General features: G+C 37.1%; 1 protein-coding gene across 1 annotated transcript in view; it reads left to right on the top strand.

Moving 5' to 3' along the window:
* Positions 1-1385: 1385 nt before the first annotated feature.
* ELP2 (elongator acetyltransferase complex subunit 2) overlaps positions 1386-22105 on the top strand; it is a 35818-nt gene continuing 15098 nt past the window's right edge. The window contains exons 1-13 of the mRNA XM_068671245.1: positions 1386-1607; positions 1694-1772; positions 2014-2099; positions 3865-4015; positions 5135-5212; positions 8113-8177; positions 11645-11711; positions 12645-12779; positions 13692-13787; positions 15656-15756; positions 16946-17077; positions 17561-17710; positions 20302-20490. Of these exons, the coding sequence (XP_068527346.1) occupies positions 1401-1607; positions 1694-1772; positions 2014-2099; positions 3865-4015; positions 5135-5212; positions 8113-8177; positions 11645-11711; positions 12645-12779; positions 13692-13787; positions 15656-15756; positions 16946-17077; positions 17561-17710; positions 20302-20490 (1536 nt within the window). The 5' untranslated portion in view covers positions 1386-1400. The remainder of the gene's footprint in view (positions 1608-1693; positions 1773-2013; positions 2100-3864; positions 4016-5134; positions 5213-8112; positions 8178-11644; positions 11712-12644; positions 12780-13691; positions 13788-15655; positions 15757-16945; positions 17078-17560; positions 17711-20301; positions 20491-22105) is intronic.

Raw genomic sequence — 22105 nt, 5'->3', positions numbered from 1 at the left:
CCAGCCCCTTGATTGTATTTGTGGCCCATAATTTTCAGTGTCCAAAATGTGAAATACCAGGAAAAGGATACTTTACCAAAACATCTGAAATAGTTCTGAGAAGGGAAATCAGAAAAAGAGATGGTAAGCGATTAAGCAGTTTGCCAACTAAAAAAAAAAAATAAATGATAATAACCACAGGAATATGATTTCAGATATTCAATTTAGGTCTTTCCTAGCACACATGGCATTAATTTATATGCACAAGATATCCAGTTAATCTGGCCCACTGCTGGCACTTTTTATACCACTCGTGGATCTGGTAGTCTGGTAGACTCCAACCTCTGCTCCCCTTGCACCCAATTCTTCTTCAATTGATGTAATTTATTTCTGTTGGCATAAGATATGACTTTACAGAATGAAAACTTTCAATACTTGTCAATCCTTTGTATGTATTTATGTACCCGTTTTGGAAATCTGATGGTGTGTAGGCAGCCACAGTGATACCGAACCAAATGGTTTGCCCCCCTTTTTGATAGAGCAAAATCTGAAATGCTTTATGAGCAGACAGGCCTAACCTTTTCTATGTTTAGTTAGATAGAAGGAAGTTTAGAAACTTTGTATTACAGCTTCATCTGTAAGAAAATACAGACTTGTATCTCAAAGTGAGAGCAAGAGGACCCAGGCCTGGAGGATGTGTCAGAAGATTAGGTGAGAAACTCATGCTGTGCATATGTCCTTGGATGTGTAACCAGCTAAGCTCAGTATGCATGCCTAAATTGAAACAATAAGACAAAAAAGAACGAGATGGCTTGAGCATGCGCAAGAACTGGATCCAACCAGCAAACACAGTGTGAAGGACTGTTGTTGACCACCAGAAGATCCCCAAAGACCATCAGTAGAAAGAAATGTACACGCCCCAGGGACATTTGCATATTTTAATGAGCTATGGGAAATAACATGAATATGTCAATTATTCCTTGGAAATCTAATGAGTATGTATGTTTTGATCACGTATAAGCGTATAACCTTTGCAGTTGAGCAACTCTGTATGTACACTAGGTGGAGCGATCTCCTGTGCGTCTGGCACTGCGGTTAAATAATGTTTTCTTTATAATACTCCAATTTGAGTCTTGGAGAGTTTCTTTGACCAACTTTTATGGTACCAACATCTCCTGGCCGGGCCATTATGTAACTACCCAGCGGGTACCCAGGTAGTTATTTAAGATAAACGAATGAACACACAAACACAGAAAAGTTTTAAACTTTCACAACTTCGCAGTAACCCGCGGACATTTAATGAAAAGCGTAATAAGGACTACGAGAACCAGCAATAGCTTTTAAATAGCTTTTATTTTCAAGAGGTGGCCGGCTGAGGGTGGGGGGGGGGGGGAAGGCAGAGCGGAGGGCGCCACCACAACATGGCGGCCCCCTGGCGGCGCGGGGTCGTTGCTATGGGAACTGCGTGCGGCCGCGCACGTGGTCGGCGGGGCAAGATGGCGGCGCCCGTCTCCCTCTGCCATGTCGCCTGCTGCGCCAACCGGGCGGGCGGCGGGGCCGTCTCCTGGGGGCGCCGGGGGCTGCTCGCCTTCGGCAGCTGCCGAGATGTTGTCCTCTACCAGCCGGCGGTGAGCGGCCGGGGCCGGGCAGGGTGGGGTTGGGCGGTGTGGGAAGCACGGTGGGCTGAAGCTCGGTGCTTTCTTCCCCCCCGCAGGCGAGGCGGGCGGTCGCCGCCCTCCGTGGGCACACCGGGAGGGTGAACTGCGTGCGATGGGTCCGCCGGCGAGATGGAGGTGAGTGGCTCGGGGTCTCCGGGAGAGGCTGCTTTGAGCTTCCCCTTGCCTGAAAATCATACCTCTGCTCTTGAGCTGTCTTATATGATGCCACTCGTATCGGTCACGCTTTGTTTTAATGGAAACTTCGGTTCCAGTTCATGGGTGTGACGCTGTGCAGGTTGTAACCACTGTCACTGGTGTGTGGGGTTGGCTTCTGTTACAAAGAGTTGACAAAACTAACACGAATATATTTTTCTAGCAACTGAAACGGAGTTGGTTTCGGGTGGGTCAGATAAACAGCTCATTCTGTGGGAATGGAGTGGAAAAGGAGTGTGGAATGATCAGGTAAATAGAAATAGCATCCCTTAAAAACTTTTCCTCTTGTTTCTTATCAAAAATGATCTGTGAAGTACAAGTATTTATTTTGTCTGTATTTCCTATTTGTGCCTTCATTGTTCCATAACTGCTGAATCCAATGTGTATTTTCTTCAGACTGTTGTCATGCCACGTTTTAATCTAAAACGTCTTTTGTTCTTGTGTAGTATATCTTTTAAAATCAGACTTCATTAAGAAATTAGCTAACTAGTCATCATCTGGTTTGTCTAACATGTCTAAAAGATCCTGTGTTGAGTCTTCAACTTTCTGATCTCATGTAACACTTTTCTTTAAATGGCCTTGAAGTCTTGATACTATGAAGCTTATTTTTAGTATATATTTTCTGTATACTTCTTAGTTTCTTTATATCGATTTCTAGTGATTTCTGGTCAATATGCCAGTATAGCGTTTGTATATAAGCAGTCTACAAGTATGGTATATGAGTTGGAGGAGGTGTTTAAAAAATACATGTGCAACAGTTGAGTTTTGTCAGAAAAATTGAGACAAGCGACTTACCTAGCTTACTACTCATACTGTAAAAATAAGTAAAAGGGAAAAGGTGCCGCATGGCATAAGAGTCTTCAGAATAAACTGAAATTTAGAAAAAAAGGATGCTTTATATAATTATCTAGTTTTAAAAACATTGCTTATTAAGCATTAGCTTGTGAATGGCTATGTAGGTAATCTGTTTTATAGGCTATCTCAAACTAGACGGTGAGTCTTCAAATGCGCAAGAGCAGAAATGTGCTAGGGAAAAGTGCACATACCATAATCAGGCTAGTTTGATGAAGGAATGTTCTTTGAAACAAATAATTCCTGTTCTGTTTTAAGTCTTCACATACTTACTTAAAATTATATACGGATTTCTTTATTGACCTTTTCCACTAACACGGTACACAGCCTCATTGTCAACCTTTGAAAAACAATGTGAACAAATGTGCACATCTTAATGACATTTCTATACTAGCATATATACTTAACAGGCAAAGTTCTGCATTGGACCAATTAAAATTACTAGTGCAGCTTACAAGATTTTTTTTTGGAAAGAGATGTCTAATGCATTTATGACAAAATACGGATAAATGTTAGATTTCTTTTAGTCAGAGGATTAAAAGCTTCTCGTTTTGTTGTTTCTATTTATGATGAACATACTACAAAGTGAATCACCTTTATTTGTTCACTGAGAAACTTAAGTCTAAATTTTAGTTTAAGGACTAAAGAAGTGTTCTTGCAAATCAAAACATACTAAACAGAGCTGCTGTAGCTGCTATTTATTCCATTGGTGTTCTCTGCTCTGTGTCCTTCACTAAGGTTCTCTAAACTTTTATGAAATGCTCCTTAGGGTTAGGAGCAAGAGAAGGAGAGAAAAGAATGAAATCTACTCTTCCTAACCTCAGTACCATTTCCAGCTTTCTTCAAGGAATTTGCATAGTGTGCACAGGAACAGTTAATTCTGTTCAGCTTTGATTCAGTCTTGTCAAGTTAACGCTTATTACTGCTGTACCCCTTCTCTATGCTTACTGGAATGTGTTATAACCTAAGCCTAGGTTGGCAGAAGCTCCACTATCACAAACATACAACTTATTTTCAGTACAAAGTGTTGTTTTTTTTTTCCCTTTTCCTTAAAATGTCTTTAAACTCCAGTAACTTATGTGGGAGAAGTTTTAATTTTGTTAGTTTGTATGACTTTGTAAAACCTTCTGATGTGTTCAGCTTAACTTTCTGATGTGTTCAGCTTGTGAAAAGCGTTACTCTTGAAGGTCATACTGAAGCTGTTTGTGCAGTGGATGCTGTCTACCAGTCAGATGAACCTGATTTAGATCTGTTAATAGCTTCTGCAGCGTCTGACTCTACTGTGAGAATCTGGTCTCGGCATGGTTCAGAAGGTAATTTGTTTTTGAATGCAGCAACAACATACTGGCTTAATAAAAACGTTATATTTAATAGCGTTGGGTTAGATTTTCCTCAGAATATTTTTTCTTTATTTCTTGTCAGTGGTATGTTGGCTGAACTTACCAGTTTCTTTTTAACATGAGTTCAGAATTTGGTGCTCTGAACCACTGTTTGTCCTTGTAACTGGGAAGAAACTAGCTCAGTGTCTGCTTGTATGAAGTAAAATTACGTAGTAGAATGATTAATGCTGGCATGAGAAAGGCGAGGTTAAACTACTCACCTATTTGTTATTATTAACTTGAGTCCAATAAAGTGTGAGATAATAGATCTTGACCTTCTGTTGAGCTAGGCCCTTGTACGGACACATCAGAGAATTGTTCTTTGAAATACATAAGAAATAATCAGGACAGATAGTCTAGATTTAAAGGGTTACTTCCTAGTTGGTAGTTGAGTTGTTATGACATCATCTCATGCTTTTTGTTATCCGGTGTTCTTGAGGGTTTCCCATTGCCCTGCCTAAGTGAGATTAATAAATGGGAGTTGCCAATCTTCATCCCCGTGTTCTAGAAGGCATTTCTCATGCTCCCAGAGAAGAGTCTGAAGTCCTGTCCTTTCCATTTTTTTGTTTTAATTTTGGGAAGGCTGTTCAGACATCTTGCTTGTTACTCTGATCTTGATGTGTCACCAGTTTAATTACTTCTAGGGTCTCAACGGTGTTAGGAGGAGGTCTGGTTTTTGCTCCTATCTCTGTCCACTCTTGTAGTGAGTCCAGCTTTAGCTTTCTGCATAACGAATGCTCTTGCCACAGGATGCAATTTGCAATATTCATTGCTTCACCAGAGTGAAACTGTACAACTTTAATATTCAGTGGAGAATAGTAACTTATCTTCTAACTCAGCTAACCACGGATGGATTGCCATGACCCCTTAAAAGATAACACTATTATTGAGGGTTATTTTCTCTCTAAAAATCAATGGATTCTGACAAAATGTAGAAGTTTTGCAGCTCCTTAAAATAAAATTGAATGGGGAATTCTAACTACATAATGTAGAAGATGACAATGTAACAGTAATATGATAAATGAGATCAACACTGTCTGTTCTCACTTTCAGCTAAATGCATTGACATTCTGCAATTTGGAAATGGATTTGTTATGGATGTCTCCTTATCCTTCTTGCCTGGCAGCAATGGTAAGTACAGCTGCATATCTTGAATATCAGTGCAGGAAAAATAAAATCTAAGAAATCTCCCAACTGGGTAACAGAATTTTAATTTAACCAACTCCAGACCCTTGTGTCATATATTTTGTTTTTTTTTTTTAGGGAATTAGCCTAAGCTGGTGCTTGTATTTAAAGATGTCATCTGAACTTTTCTTAGGAATTTAAAAACTATTGGCTGATCGCAGCATTTTGAAAATGCTGCTCAGAGTTCTTTAGTTGAACTAAGACAGCACAAAAATGGGGTAACACATAGAAGTGAATGAGATAAACTGGTACTGATGGTTTCACTTACTCCTTGTGGTGCTGCACCTTATGTTTTTTGTAGTTTAGATTGAAGGGCAAGATACAGAAAAAGATTCTGCAGGGCTACATCAGAAATTGCATGTTAATGAGCAGTGTTAAGCATGTGTCCAGTCTTAAACATGGGGAAAAAAAAAGATGCTGAACAAATTTAGCCGGACTGTTCAGTATGGTTTATAAAGTTTTCTGCTAATGTAAATGTTCAGAATTGAATCTCTTGTTTTTTTCTTTGTTTTGTTTTTTCCTCCCATAGTGAAACTGCTTTTATGTCCTACCACACACACATTCTTCTGTTGGAAATCTCTAGCAGTCTTTTTCAAAACTAGGTGTATTCTCTAGCACAATACAAGCCTAATGCTTATGCTCAGTTAGGTTTGTGTTTAAGTATCATTATAGCCCCTCATTTGGATGGAGGAGTGATAGGCTCCGAAGAGGAAACATATTGAAGCTTCTTACAGTTTCTGGAGTGCCAACTACTTGCTGCATGTGTTCCACACTGATGTGTTTTTAGATTGGATGCCTCCAAGGCAGTTGCTGAAGCTTATTTTGGTCTTTGACTTGAGATAATTCTGGGAGATATGAAAGCTGTATCAAGATGTGTTGCCCCATTTGGAAATACTTATATCTGCTTCCAGAGCACGTCTGATATCAAAACAGTGTCTACACTGGTGAAAAACTTCAAACCTTTCTCTCTTATTTTCCAGTAAATACACTAGTAGGTGGTTGCTGAGATGATGTTAAAAGGCTTAGGTTAAATCATATTAACTCCAGTGTGAGTTTCCCTTAGAAGTGAAGTGGCTGTGGTACCAGTTTAATGAGGATAAAATTCATACTGTGAAGTAACAGATTATTTCTTCACTTACTATACTGAATCTTCTTGAAATGGTGGAATAACAAACATTTTGCTTTACTGTGGAAAATCTACCAGAGCCCCCAAAGCCCAGTTTTGCCTAAAGTTGTGTTCAAAGCAGGGCAGTCCTTTATTATGGCCTCTTTCCCATCCTGACTGAAATTAGTTACCCAAATAACACAATGCTCATAACCTGAAAAAGAGTACTTTACTTTTCTGAAGAGATGGCACTAGTTTCAAATCAGAAATTCTTATTTTCTATAAGGAAAATTAACAAAACATTAAAACAAATAAGCCACTGTATTTCTTTTGATTGCCAGTTTCAGTACAAATGATTTGCGTTGCTAAGATTGTCCAGAAACAGTTCAAATTTTGAACTGTAAATATATATTTAGAAATATTTCCCCAGAAAAGAAGCTTTTAATAGAGCATAATCATATTCTGTTCTTTACCTCCTCCCCCAAAAAGTCCATGCAATCGAACTGCTTCAGAGGGTTGTTGTGTATTATTATGTATAAAATTAAATGATAGCTTAAAACATATTAAAAATCTAATTGCTGATCATTTAGTCAAACATTAATATATAATGGCAATTCAGAAGATGAATTAGCTTCAGGAAAAATGATGTATGATAACTTTTGGAGTTGCTCTGAAATCTTTATGAAATCTATGCTGACACCTGTAATAAGACTTAGAGAAGCTTTCACGTTGAGGGTAACCTGCAGCTCTGAAGTCAGGAATTAAACAAAATTAATTTTCTGAAGGTCATAGGCTACGCTCCTGATATAGAAGCATTTACAGGAAACTCTGATTCCACCAATCAAAGAAATTTAAAGCTCACATTGAAAATTGATTCATATGTAATGGATGCTTTAGCTTTCAGAAGACACTGAAGTTCATAATGCCTAGTATTTTAACTGATAGTTGCTGAAATATATTTTTTAAAAACGTTGAGAACCATTTGTCTCTTCAGAATTGAATTGCAACAGGTGAAAAGAGAGCAAACTTGAAAAAGCATTGCAAATCATCTTGTCTCCACTACGGTTGGGCCTCAGTTTCCAACTATTTTTTTCTTTTTCTTTTGGAGGATTTCATTTCAATTGATGCAAATTCTGTTACTGTAGAGCATTTCTGTGAAAAATGTATAATAGTCCATTTTTGCCAGTTGTATACTTCTTGATAGAACTTTCTGAATGAGAACATTTGCATTTGTCTGATGCAGCGACTAGATCACAATTTTCTTGGTTTTCTTACTCAAACTTTTATTCAGTAAGTATGTAATTACTGTAATGGCCTATAAAATATATGCCTCAGGAAAGCACAATGCAGGCTCCAAGAACACGTATTGCGTTATGTGAAAAGAAAACTCACTGTTGCTGAATTTCTGTGGACCTGAAACCAGGTCTTCTTTCTGAACAGTACATTACCTCTAGTCCAATATTTTCAACCCTATGTAAGGCAAGGTCTCCATAGCCTTTGTGTGAACAGGAAGCTGTGTTTACTTACGTGCCAAAATATCTTCTGAGTTTTGTGTTCCTGAAATACTAGTTTATTTTAAAAAATATAAGGTGTGTGTCTGAGAAAACAATTTTTAAGAAGTGATATCATGCCTTCCTATAAGTTTATATTATTGTATTTGTTTTTTTATCTATGTAGTTTTTCATATCCTAGAACATCAGATTTTGTAACTTCAGTAATGGACTTTTTTTTTCCATTTCAGTACCAATACTGGCTTGTGGTGGTGATGACTGCAAAATACATTTGTTTATACAGCAGAGCAGTCAGGTAATCATAGCTTTCGTGTCTTGCTCAGAACGTTACACAGTTTTGCTTCTTTTCTTTTCATATGTGCTGCTGATTTTTTTTTTTGAAGTTATTCTATAGCTACGATCTGTCTCTAGATAACCATCACACAAAACTACCACTGTTCAAATAGTTCGTTCATTTTCTTGATAATGGTGAAATGCTTGTACAGAATGCTGAAGCTGGATTCTGTTTGTAAAAGTGTTATTTTTCCTTATTTCTTCCTTACTTGAAGATACCCTGTGTCTTTATCCCCACTGACATAAATAACTATGACTGCTTCTTTACTGAGTATCTGTGCACTGAATGTTTCATATGGAGATGATGTTATTTTCACTCTATAGATTCTTAAAGAAAAAGTGGTATGATTTGTATGTATTAAACTGTATTTTTGTTAACTATGCCCTTTGTGCTGAATGCTTCTGAATGTCCAAACAAATACTTGAAATAGTATCTGATCTTCTATAGGCATACACATTTTTCATCTATTATTTGCAGGCTGGCAATCCTTAGTTTTTCATAGAGTTAAATGTTCCTTTGGTGCTCTACAAAGAAATTCTGTCCTCTCTTGCAGCCTTTCAGAAATTTTCACAGAATCACAGAATTTCTAGGTTGGAAGAGACCTCAAGATCATCGAGTCCAACCTCTAACCTAACACTAACAGTCCCCACTAAACCATATCCCTAAGCTCTACATCTAAACGTCTTTTGAAGACTTCCAGGGATGGTGACTCCACCACCTCCCTGGGCAGGCTGTTCCATTTTGTCAGATTCTAAAGGAGCTGTTGCATGATCCGTCTTCCAAAACAGAAGTCAATGCCTCTTCTTTCTCCTTACCAGTCCCTTTTAAAAAACAAATGAACAGGGATCCCACCCTTCCCCTCAACAATGCACAAATGAGCTCACCAACCAAAAACCCTTAGTGAACTAACATGTATAGGAACCAATTATTTTTCTGAGTTTTCTGAGGTACAGTCCCCTTAGATTTTGAGAAGTATGTGTTTCTTTTTGCTTGTTGAGACAAATGAAAATAATCATATGGATTATCTTGCTTGATCAGGCTGTCATGTACATAATAAGACTTTTTGGTTGATTAAAAAATAATAATACTTTGTCCTATTATCTCCTGTGTCACTGATATCTTGACCACTAAGCAGGAACAGAGGGTTGGTTTCTTAGCTTTATTTTTTCCTGTGAAGCTCATGAGTTAAATCATTTTAATGATATTCTCTAAGAGCTAGCAGTGGCAGAATGCCTCTCATGATTCTTAGTGTGCAGTGATGCTGAAGGAAGACTTCTATCTCTGCCAACGTGCAGCTGATTTTCCAGATTTTAAATCTGGAACTTGTTTACTTCTATGGTTCAGGCCAAACTTTCAGTTTGACTGGTTCTCCTAGTAGGTCAGGTTCTCTCAGGTCTGTTGACACCTTTTGTGGCTTCTGTAGCTCTACTTTTAGAGGTATTTGAAGAAATTGACGTTGTCCTGCCACTTTTCAAGAAAACATGATGTAGGAGAGTGACTAGAACCTGAACTTTTGCCTTCTTCCCTCTCTGGTAAGGTTCCATAGCTCTGTCCCATTAACTCTTGGAAATCTCTTCTTTAGTTCATGATCAAAGATTGTAGGAATGCAAAGGCACAATGTGAGTTTGTGAGAAATACTACTGAAATTCAGGCAGCATTGTTATACTTAGAGGAAGGATGAGGTATTTTCAGGTTTCTTTCACTAGCTGATTCAGGCTGCCTTTTGAGTAATCTCATGAATCTTACAGTTGAAATATACTTATTCATAAAAATGGTTTTGAAATTCAGAGGGCAAACTTCACATCCTTACAGATAATTTATTTGAAGATCCCTTAAAGCATTTAGTAGAGAGAAAAAAATGTTTCTCTCTTTACTTTTCTGAGTTCTTGAAAGAGGGTATTGATTTATAAAAGCACTCAGGGAAAAATCTTCAAAAACCATTCCATCTTCCTGCTAGAGATATTATGGCCCTGTGAAGGGGAAGCAGAGCAAACCAGACTGTCAAAATAGAGCTTTAAAACAACATCTGTATGTTGAGCTTGGCTTATTTAAGGTTTTTGCTGTGTATGTTTGAGTATGTTTTCCCTGAAATTATTCTGTCTAGTTGAAAGGTGAAATAAGAGAGGCAAGATAATTTGGGCGTTTTCTAATTCCATGATGATTGTCAGCTGTATGGAGGAGGGAGCTCACATTAGTGCCAGCCAGAGAAAAGCAGTAAGACTTGGACTTCTGCTACCTATTGTCCTCTTTCTGGACACCACTGAAAAGAGTTTGCCTTCATCCTCTTTGCAACTTCCTTTCAGATACTTGTATATATTGATGAGATTACCCCAAGTCTCCTCTTTGGCTGAACAGCTTTCCCAGCCTTTCCTCACAGGAGGGGTGCTCCAGTCCCTTTGTCATCTTTGTGACCGCTGGACTCTTTCCAGTAGCTCCGTGTCTCTGTTGTACTGAGGAGCCCAGAACTGGTCACAGTACTCTACATGTGGCCTTACCAGCACTGAGTAGAAGAGATGGATCACTTCCTTCAACCTGCTGGCTATACTTTTTGCCTAATACAGCCCAGAAGGCCTTCTTAGCAGCAAGGGCAAACTGCTAAACCTCGTTCAATTTGGCATCCACCAGGGCCCCAGGTCCTTTCAGCATGTGCTGGTACCTGGAGTTGTTCCCCCCTGGGTGCAGGACTTAGCACTTCTCCTTGTTGAACTTCATGAGGTACTTATCAGCCCAGTAGCAGTTACAGACCACTCCAGTCTGTAAAACGGTAGTATTACAAATGTTACAAATGAAAACCTACTAGTAATGGAATTTCTCAAAAGAGAAACTGGACTGTTTGTGTTCCTGTGTTCATACAGAGGTTTCCATCTGCACATACAGTTCTTGATGTATAACACACTTTGAAACTTAGTAATAAACTTAAGAAACATACAGAATATTTCCAGCCCCATAAGTAGTAATTCTTAACAGCATTGTATCAGAAATTAATTATGGAAATAAATGAAGGCACATCTAGATTACTTGCTTGATTTTTACCTGTATTCATTCTTCACATCATCTATAGTTGCATCTACTTTGTCTAATACAAATTATTTACCGTGTTATGTTTGGATTGTGTTATTTTTTGTGTACCACTGTCAGCATGATTAACTTAAAAAGCTAAAATAAAATAGATTCAACTCCTTAAATTCTTATGCTTTCCTGCTTATATATGGAAGTGCCATAATGTAACATGTTTACACAATGGTGACAAAATCAGAAAGGCCTATTTATAACTTATCATTGCATTACAATCTTTTGTAACAGGTTATTTTTCCAATTTCAAATAATAAAAGCTGTAAATATGAAAGAACTCAAAATCCAAAGCTAATTGACTGTATGTGCATGGTAATCAAATACATTTTTATGACCTAACAGGAAATTTTATTCAGTTTCAGAAAACGTTAATCCTCCCTGGCCATGAAGATTGGATAAGAGGCATTGAATGGGCAGTGTGTGGTCAGTATGAAAGAAAAAAAGTGGAATACTGGTTTAATAATAGTACTAATATTTTACCATTCCAGCAGGTGTTTTTGATGCACTGTAGCTTCTGAGCTCTTGTGGTTGTGCATTTATTTATTTTTTTGAGATGGTGCACAAATATTAAAAATCAAGGTGGAACTTTGTGACTTGTTAAAAACAGGAATTATTGTTGAACCTATACTGCAACCATGTTTCAGTTCTCAAAATTACTACTACAGTAAGTTTGATACAGAACACACTTATGTTTGCATTCCTCATTTTATTTTGCTTGCTTCAAGCATGTTTACATAACTGATGCCTAATGCAAACAAATAGACAAGTTGCTAAAGTTCCTCAGTATGGCAGTGTCTATATCTGAATGAGGAATAGTTTGCTGCTTCTTCAAAAGGGTCAAAAATAGAGTGAAACTATTTTCTTCTTCCCCCCGTGTGTTTTTTTTTTTGTAAGAATAGGAGATTAAAAAGAGAACCTATTCAGACATTAACTCATCAAATATTTATTGCAACGGCAAAAATAAAATAGAGCCTTAGAGGATGTTACAGTCCTGAAGAAAGAAATGGATTAAAGAAGTTCTTATCAGTAGTAGGTTATTCATTGTGGATGTTGGAATTGGGAGAGCGAAGGCCATAAGTAACAGGGAAGCTCATGTATAGTATTACCATGAGACATTTCCCTATCTAATAGGCAGAGAAATGTCTATAGTCAGTATATTCTAAACAAGCGTAGAGTTTGAAATGGTAGAATAAGTTGATGTTGAAATAAAATAGCAGTATTTATGATAAGTGTAAAACGGGGAGGAAAGTGAGGAAAATGCTATAGTGAAAGTTTGGAAAGATAGTAGTTTAGTCATGGCATTGGTTGCAATGAAAATACGACCCTTTAATTATTGTCATGTTTTTAACCAAATAGATGAAGACCTATTCTTAGCAAGCTGTGCTCAGGATTGTTTGATAAGAATTTGGAAAGTGTGTATGAAATCGAAGGAATCTTCAGAAACTGAAGATTATTCTATAAGACTGAAAGAGAATGTTTTTACTGTTAAAGGTAGGTACCAGCTGTAAAATTCTCATATACATCTTCTTGTGTATCTGTTAGTGGTTTCAGGGGGCTATCAAGCTGTTTACCATCTAATTTGTTTTCTTTCTCGTGTTAAAAGTATCAGAGACCAGTTCGACTGCATTATTTGTTAGAAAAAGTAGAGTTACTGTTTTAAAGCAGTGGCTGTATAGAGTTAACAATGTGTTACAAAAATGGTAAAGCAATGAGGGAGCTTAATATCAACCTGTGCTGTTACACATATTCCAAATGCAGTACGTAGCCAGGAGATATATTTGTCTGTGGGAGGTATGCTGCTAGGCAGCTCTCCTCCAGTTTAATAACATACTTCTTACTTCCTTTTAAATTCAACGCATTAAGAGGAACACTGTTACTTAAACCTCTGGAAAGGATTGGAGACAACAGATAAGTATGTGCAGACTTACTTTGTGGTTTTTTAATGTACTATTTGAGCACTCTAATGTCAGGGGCTTGCAATTTTGACATAGTGGGGTAAATTACTAGACAACTTAGGTAATATAATGAGGTTTGTATGATGCGTGTAACAAGTGCTTATGATACTTTCTCCAAATTCTAATGGATCATTATTTTTACAGTCGTTTGGAGATGTAAATATGTCTAAGAATATGGGCAGAGATGATGTCAGAGTTCACTTCAAAATTCTCTGAGAGCTCCATAGGAGTTCTGTGATACCACTTTGAGGCAATAGGCGACGTGTTAGTGTCAACATGGTATGCAGGGCTTGCAGCAAAGTACGTTTTCAAGGACCTGTTCAATGTCAATAGGCTGAAATACAGATGGATGATGAAAGTAGTTGCTTTTATCACTGAAGATATCAGAAATGGTCTGTTTTTTTCTTGACTTTTAGAAAGAAATGTGATTTTCTCTGATTTCTGGTAGATACTGGTACAACATACGCAGTTACTTTGGAGTCTGTATTGGCTGGTCATGAAAACTGGGTGTATGCAGTCCACTGGCAACCTTCCTTTACCAAAGGTAAACCAACACTAAACACCATAGCAGTTATATTAAACGTCATACGCATGACTAAAATCATGTGTTTTTTCATTTCATTTGCATGTTCACTTGTCACTGTGGACTAAGAAAATGTTTAAATTCTGCAAATAATGTTTTATAGGTAAATGGATATTTTGGCTGAACGTGCCAGTAGCACATCTGCTGTTCATGCTGCAAAGGCTGAGTCTGTTGCAAGATGCTGTATTCTACTTGCTTCATTGTAATTGATTTATTACAGGATTAAAAATAATTCAATTTATAGCTATGAATTAATAGCTGTAATATTTTCTCGTGATATATGTATTTGAAATGTATGGTTTTTTGGAAGGTCAGTATTAACTCAAGAGCGCTCCTTTCTTTTTCTTGGACTACAAAGGAACAAATAGCATCATTCAGAAGATTAATCTCCAGTCTTCCATGCATTAATTTAGCGTGCCAGGAATTCCTTGAGTATCACTTTTCTCTAGCTAGCATGTAGCTTTAAGGCATTAACACTGACTCTTGTTGAAAAATTGTTATTTAGTTACTTTAATTTTATATCTTGATCTAGTCTTTATTTTTCTTCTTAAATCCTTAAATTCTGACAGCCTTGTTTGCAGTACTGATTTGCTGGTGCATGTCTGCCTGGTATGTAAGGGATTGAGATTCTTGACTTGATATGCTTGCATCATCAAAAGGCCCCTGTGTATTGTTATTGGCAAAGCTGCCTTTTTGTTGTTGTTTTTTTTGAGGTGTCTTAGTTGCTGGTGGCAGGTGATTTAACCAGTACAAAGCACAGCTTTGACAGTATGTATACAGCACTTGAACAGTAGAGTGCAATTAGGATGGTAAAATAGCTGTAGTGAAAGACATGGCACTTGCTCTAGAAATGCTGGCTTAGTCTGTTCTCACACCACCTTTTTTTTTTTTTGGTGGGAGGAAATGGGGGTACACCAGTACAAGACAATGCAACATTTTGCCTCTAAATCAAGGTTTAGGCAAAATATAGGCATGCAAATCTTGCATTGCATCCAGAAACTTTTGTCTTGTTAGACAATGTAGCTTTCCTTACACCATCTTACACCATGCTTCTATGTTCATACAGCTTCTTGTGTTCTGTGGTCCTACCCAACCTTGCATTCCCCAAAATAGATTTTCTTGTTCAATAGAGGCAGGCTGAGTGGAGAGACAGATCCAGGGCATTGCTTACGACTTCTCAGTGCAGCAGCTAAGAGATCTGGTGCTGACAATAGATATTGCCTCAGGAGATGCCCACCAACGTCTCTGTTCTGAAGGGCTCCTCAACAGTTATCCTAGGTGTTTCCCCAACGCATGGTGAAACACCTAGCTCCCTAGGGAGTCTCATTGACTTCTGTGAGCTGTCCTTACTGCTGTATTTATTGCAAGGTGCTATAGTTAGCTGAAATCCATTAGCGAATCTAACCCTGAATTTGAAAAAACAGTGAATATTGGCATAGAAATTTTGTTGTTTTAAACTGGAAATCTCCTGGTAAGAACTTTATGTGAAGAAAAGATCCGACGACTTCTATGTGGTCTCGCTGTGAAGCTCTAGCTTTTCTTCCGAATGACATTTTTTGCAACATCTGTTTGGAGTGAATAACAGTAGAATATGGTTGTTCTCATGTATGTATTTTACACTTCATTTGGGAGATAATGGCTTAAAAAATACAATACCTACTAATGAAGGCCTAGTAGGTAAGCAAGGCCTATTAAGCGTGGCATTTAAGTGCTGCATTGCACGTCCCCACTGCTCATCTAATTTCTTAGCGTGTTTGCATTTCAGTATGAGCAAGTTCTTTTAGAAAGCATTCTCATGTTGTAGGGTAATCATTTTTCTTGTACTGTAGGTGGCAGCATACAACAACCAATGAGGATACTGTCTGCATCAATGGACAAAACTGTGATCCTCTGGGAACCTGATAAGGAATCTGGAGTTTGGCTAGAACAGGCAAGTGCCAGTCTTCCTCACAATATATACTGTATTAAAAGTGGCTTTTCAGCGTTGTATGTATACCGGAAGAAAAACAAACTCTATAAAATGCTGGGAGAGAAAGGGTTTTTTCTTCTTGGGAGAGAAAAACTTCTTTCTTGCAGAATACTCATTCTGACACTGTTGCAAGTAAAACTATGTTTATCAAAAATGATTTGATGCAGCATAATTTTTATTGCTTTCTTATTACAATACTGGAGAGATTCTGACAACAGTTTCTGCTCAACTGTCATTCACAGAATAGCAAGTCAGGTGCTATGTAGTAACACACACTGTGTACTCAGACAGAAGAGGAAGAAACCACCCTGAAATATTTATAGTTAATCCTTGTGGGAACATGCATTGAAGCACTTTCGCCAGAGCAGCTGACAAAGAATTCACAAGCCTTGTTTTATTCACAGTAACTTGTTCATGGGTTGTGACATGAGGTTTTTCTTCCGTTTGAGCTGGATGCTCATGTTTCACTGTATTATTTTGAATGCTGTTCTAATGTGGATCATTTTAAATAAACAAGTAGTACAACTTTTTTACAAGATTTATTTAATGCTTTGGTAGGTGTCTTTGGAAAAGAAGATTAACTGAAAACATATAGCAGTATTTCAGCTGAATTTGTTTGTGTAGGGTTATGCCAACCATTGGTTATGACTTCCGATCACAAAGAAAGTTTTAATACTCTCTCGAGGGAAAGAAGAAGATTAGAGTAGTGGATGTAATTCTTCCCCTGTTCCATTGAAAAATCCTTGTGCCTTTCTACTTGAAGTATGAGTTAGTTCATAGTAGAGTGAACATACAGAGAATCTATTTCTTGTCTGCCTAAATTTGCAAGCTTCTAAAAAGCAGTTGTGCTGTAAAGCCTGTGAGTAGTTACTTTCTTTTTAGATTCCATTTGCATTGATTAGACCTCAGACTGAGCAAGATCCCCCTCCCGAGATGTTTAGGAAGGGAAACTGCGTGCAGCAGTGGCACGCAGCTTTAATTCCCATGATATTTTGGTACTCAACTTTGCAGTTACACAAAGTACATTTGAAGAATATTGTATAATGTAAACTCTTGCCTATAACTAAATTTGCATCTCAAGAGATTAGGATGAGTTTATATGAACTGAAGGCAATTTTCATGGATATCTCACTTCTGTTAATTAATTCAGGTGCGGGTAGGTGAAGTGGGGGGCAATACCCTTGGATTTTTTGACTGCCAGTTTAGTCCAGATGGTTCAATGATCATTGCTCATGCTTTTCATGGAGCATTTCACCTTTGGAAACAGTCTTCGGTTAATAAGGTATGTTATTTATTTGTTATTATTAGTGCTTAAAAACATTGTTTGTTGCTTTAGTTGAGCTGTATTATTAACAGAAAATATCAAATGTAACAGTGCAGCTTAAAATTAACAATAGAGATGTCCACCTTCTGAATATAGCATTCTGCAGGAGCCTCGCTCCTGCACAGAAGGGAGGTTGGAATTACTCAAACTCTAAATTTGCCTTCTTGCAGCAACCACAAAGTTGGTGGAGTAAACTGAGTACATCTGTAGCTTTGCTTTGCTCAGAAATAGCATCTAAACCAATAACACTAATTTATTCTAAATTGGAGCAATGAATCGACATTTGTGTCCTTGTAGGCACTCCGAGTTCTATTAGAAGTATTTGCTGTTTTCATACGTCCTGTTTGTTTATTTCCCAATAAGGTCTTTGTTACTTACTTTGGTTAAAATATGCTAATCAGTCAACTGAAAACTTTTTGCTTGTTTGGTTAATTTTTATAGAAAGAATGGACTCCAGATGTTGTCATTTCAGGACATTTTAACAGTGTAGAGGATGTGAAGTGGGATCCAGAAGGAGAATTCATCATCAGCGTTGGATTGGATCAAACTACTAGACTATTTGCTCCGTGGAAAAGAAAACATGAGACAGAGGTATGGTCTTCAAAGACTTTGTGGCATTGTTAAAGAGGTCTTGCCTGTCCTGAGTTTGGAATAAGTATAACTCTTACCTCAAATTTCCCCAAGCCATGATCTCTTCAAAACTGCTTGTGTAGGTGTTTGGTTTTGTCATTCAGTATGTGTTTTCACTTTAAAAATACTAGTGGTAAGTTTTAGTTTCATGTGATTTGACTGCTGTTTAATCCTGAGTTTACCTCTGGTTTACCTTCAGTTAGTGTTCTTGTAAGCTTTGGAAAACCAACTTCTGCAATAAGGCAAGAGAAGGAATACCTGTCTGATTCTAATAACCGTTTATTGCCCTCATTTAACATTTGACTTAGCACTGTGGCAGGGAATCACAAAGATACTTTTTTTTTTTCCTACCCACATGCTTAATCTAAGCAAACCTCTCACTGTTTTTTTTTTTTTTTTTTTTTTTTTTTACAGCATTTTGTTTATGAATGTGACTGTTTTATCAGAATGATTATCTGCCACTGAACTGCATTTGGCACCTATGTATGCATCTTTTCTGTAACTGCTATTCCTGAATAACTTTGTATTAGAGAAGAAGTCTAAAGTTTGATGTAGGGAAACCCTGTCTGGGAATGCAGAAGCTCCTGTTTCTAGTTGGTCATGCATTTTGGTAGTATTCTACAAGTACAATCTTTTTCTGGCAAGATTGTACTAATGTTCTATTTAGGCAACTGCCAGAAACTAGAGTGATTGAAATCGCTATGCTATTAGCTGGGGAAGGTAAAGAGTAGCTATTAAAACTCCCTTTGCAAAGCTTCTGTAGTGTAGGCCAGCACAGGGTGTCTTATGTTTCAGGGAAGAGTGAATTTGGCACCAGTTCCTTGATTTACTTCCAGGCCACACATAAGTGGTAGCAATCCCAGCTCAAGTTCTAAGCTTTGCATTGTGTTCGTAGGAAGGGCATCTTCAATTTCCTTCCCTGCTTCTTCCCCTAATCTCCAAGCTGGAGGGTGCGACACCTTTGTGGAAAAGATAGTTTGTTGGATTTGACATACGGAAGCCAAGTCCAGGACTAGCACATTATGTAAGTTGGCAGCATTCAAAAGAGTTACTGATAGCACATCCTCTGTGACCTACTAAGTACCACTTTTCATTATGTGTACTGTTTAATTTTTTATCGGGAAGAACTGAGGTTTATATGATTTACTTGTGCAGCTGTTCCTGCTGTCCCTGATTTTTTTTTTTTTTTTTAAATTAATCAACTAATGTAGCAGAGTGGTGGTAGTCTTCATACCTAAGTGGACTGAATTATTGTACTTCCCCTTCCTGTTCTGACAAAGAGCAACCTTCTGGCTTGATAGACCATGTGAAAAGCCAGGTAGTGCCAATACTTAGTGTCATAGGGTCTGGGAAAAAATGATAGTATCCTGGAGGTGAAGCGAGGTGAAGGGCTGAGCTAGAAATGGGTCATCTGAAGGGGAATGGAGATAACATAAGCTGTTAAAATGCCTGCCTTTCTTTACCATACAGGGTTTAGCATTTGAAAAATTGCAATACCTGATGTTTGTCTTAAGATGAATGGTTCAGATATCTGTGAGAAGTTAGTATTAAAGCTCAGTATTCAGGATTGTGTGTTTTTTTTTTTTTAAGAGGGCCAAGAGTTAAATGAGAATTATTATCCCTTCTTAAAATTCTAGATCTGATACTGTACTTGGTTCACATACCAGAAATAAGGGATAACAGCTAGCTTCAATTTGTCATGCAAACTTGTACCAGGGTTTTTCTGGATGAAGTTTATTGTACAACTTAGGCAACCCTCCCTGGGTTTTGATGTTTTTTTCTTTTTTTTTCCTGTTTCGTTCCTATTGTGTGCTGTGTTCTAAAGTATGTGAAGATAGATGTAGTAAAAGGGAAGAAGGGTTATTGTACCGTTATTTTTTAATCAAATCATGCTCTAGTGAAAAGTGAGATTTTGTAGGTTTTCTCAAATACTCTATTCATATGGCATGGGAAGTTTTAAAAATGAAACTAAAATGAATTTTTAGTGTGCTTTAGGCAGTTTGCAGTAAACATAATGCCTTTCCTCATGTTTGCATATCTAGTATAATGTAAGTTCTGTATTTACTGCAGTTTTTCAAACACTTTAACTCTGAAGTAATATAGAGTAATTCAAATTAAATAACAACTAGCAGGACTAGAATTAACTCAAAAATGCACACTGTATTGTTCCAACTGAAATAATGCATGTAAGTAGCAGCAAATAATACTTCCTAAAAATCTTTTCACAAAGAATCATTTTTTTCATGTGTAGAATAAACCATTTACATATTTTTTTTCTAAAAATCTAATATTCTTTCTTGGCTTTTAGTAAGAAAGGTAAGCAAATGCCTTGGAGCCATTGCAAATGCAGGGACACCATTTACTAATTATAAGAATTGTTTAATGGAAGAATGAGATTTGACTGTATGTGTGCATACATCAGTAGAAGGTTGTATTAACTTTATTTGCTGGCTTTATCAATGTAAAGAGAAGTATTAGTACTTTTTGCAACTCAAAATCTTGCTGCTTCTCTGGTTAAGAATTACACTTCAACTGCATTTTTATTTATTTAGGTAACCTGGCATGAAGTTGCAAGGCCTCAAGTACATGGGTATGACATGCGCTGTCTGGCAATGATTGGCCGGTTTCAGTTCGTATCAGGAGCAGATGAAAAAGTGCTTCGAGTTTTTCGTGCTCCCAAGAATTTTATAGAAAACTTCAGTAACATCACTAGTATTCCAGTGGAAAAGCTGTACTCCCAGGTAAGTGTTCCACAGCAATACAAACTTAAGGCACCCCTCTTCCATGTAGATAAAAATCAGTGCTCTAGAAAACATAAAATTGCACTAAATTCCATAAAAATGCTTTTAATGGTTCTGAAACTTAGCTTTGTTTCTCTTTTCCCTTCTGTTGGCTTCCATGTATGTTATTTCAAATGTATTTTTTATGGTGCTGTCTTATAAAACAGGATGTATTTGAAACAAAGCAAGACCAAGCAATGTCTGAAGATTGTAGACTATTGGTTTAAAAAAACAAAACAAAAAAAAAACAAAAAAAAAAAAAAAACAAAAACAAACAAACACATGACTTGAAAACAAATAATAAGGCCTGAAGATGTACTTCTCCTTAATTTAAGGGCGTAGTAGACTTGTCTAGATGTAATTATTATTGTGTGGTTATGTGTTGTTTTTTATTTCCAAGCAGCTGATTAAAAAAAGCACAAAGCTTTCAGTGTTGTTGTTAGCTGCTATATATAAATATTTATAAATACGTATTTGTTCATGCTTTATTTCCTCTTGGCTGTGGAAATTTTCTTGCAAGTCCTTTAGATTTCAGTTCTTAGGCCTATAGCTGTTTTTAGATAAATACGCTTTCCTACTCTGTGGAAAGATAAGTCTGCAGCATTGCCTTCTTTTTTTTGCTACCCATTCACTTTAAGGTCTAATTTTGTTTTTCTCTGGGTTTTGTAGAGCAGCCCTCATTCAGGGTAGGTACCCCTGTACAGTGCCTTGCATGCTTTTTGCAATTCTGTCTCAAAAGCAAATGTTTTCTGGGTAGCTGCTTGTTGGTGGATTAGCCCTCCCATTTCATTTAACAATTGAAATATCTGGGAAAGAAATCTCTTCATTTTTTGGTAGCAAGAAGTTACATAAGTAGCTATTTATTGCTTTAATTCTGCAAGTCTTTGTAAGCATTTGTGTTAATGACGTGCAAATAACATTGTTCTATTATAATGCTGGCAGGTGTCATTATTTTACTTTCATGTAGGCTTTCCTTATCAGCTCTTCCTCTGACTGCTATTTTTTGACCCATGATATCCCAAAGTGCTTCACATGGACTTTGTTTAAAGAGGAAGGCTTTACGAGCTCTAATGATATAGATACTCTTAAATAGCTTTGTTGAAATATTTTTATGTGAATGCTTTTTTTCGCTAGTGCGTAAGCTTTTTCTTAATTTAGCTCATGTGCATTCCCCCAAAAAATTCACTTAAAACAAAAAAAAAAACAAGTTTATATTCAAAAGAAGACGAATAGGATTTTATTCAGCTTAAATCCATGAACTTGTATTATACCTTGGGTTGTAATGAAGAAGCACTTCTGTTTTAGAAGCCTCAGGTTGGTATGTTTGTATCACACGTTGTCTCATCAAATTATGAACATTTAAATAAGTAACATTGTTTTTCTTAATCTGGCACTTAAATTATAAATCCAGTTATGTAAAACAGTCTTTGAACTTTCCAGACCCTTGAACAAAGAGGGTTTATAGCTGTTAGATCAAACCCTTTTCTATCTCTACACAAAGGGCCTCAATCTTATTTACCCTTTCTGATTTTGAGCTTTTCTACCACATCTTTATGGAAATATTTTCTAATTATTT

Source organism: Anas acuta, chromosome 2 (assembly GCF_963932015.1).
Source record: "Anas acuta chromosome 2, bAnaAcu1.1, whole genome shotgun sequence".
NCBI lineage: Eukaryota > Metazoa > Chordata > Aves > Anseriformes > Anatidae > Anas > Anas acuta.
This window is presented reverse-complemented; position numbering and strand designations above follow the sequence as displayed.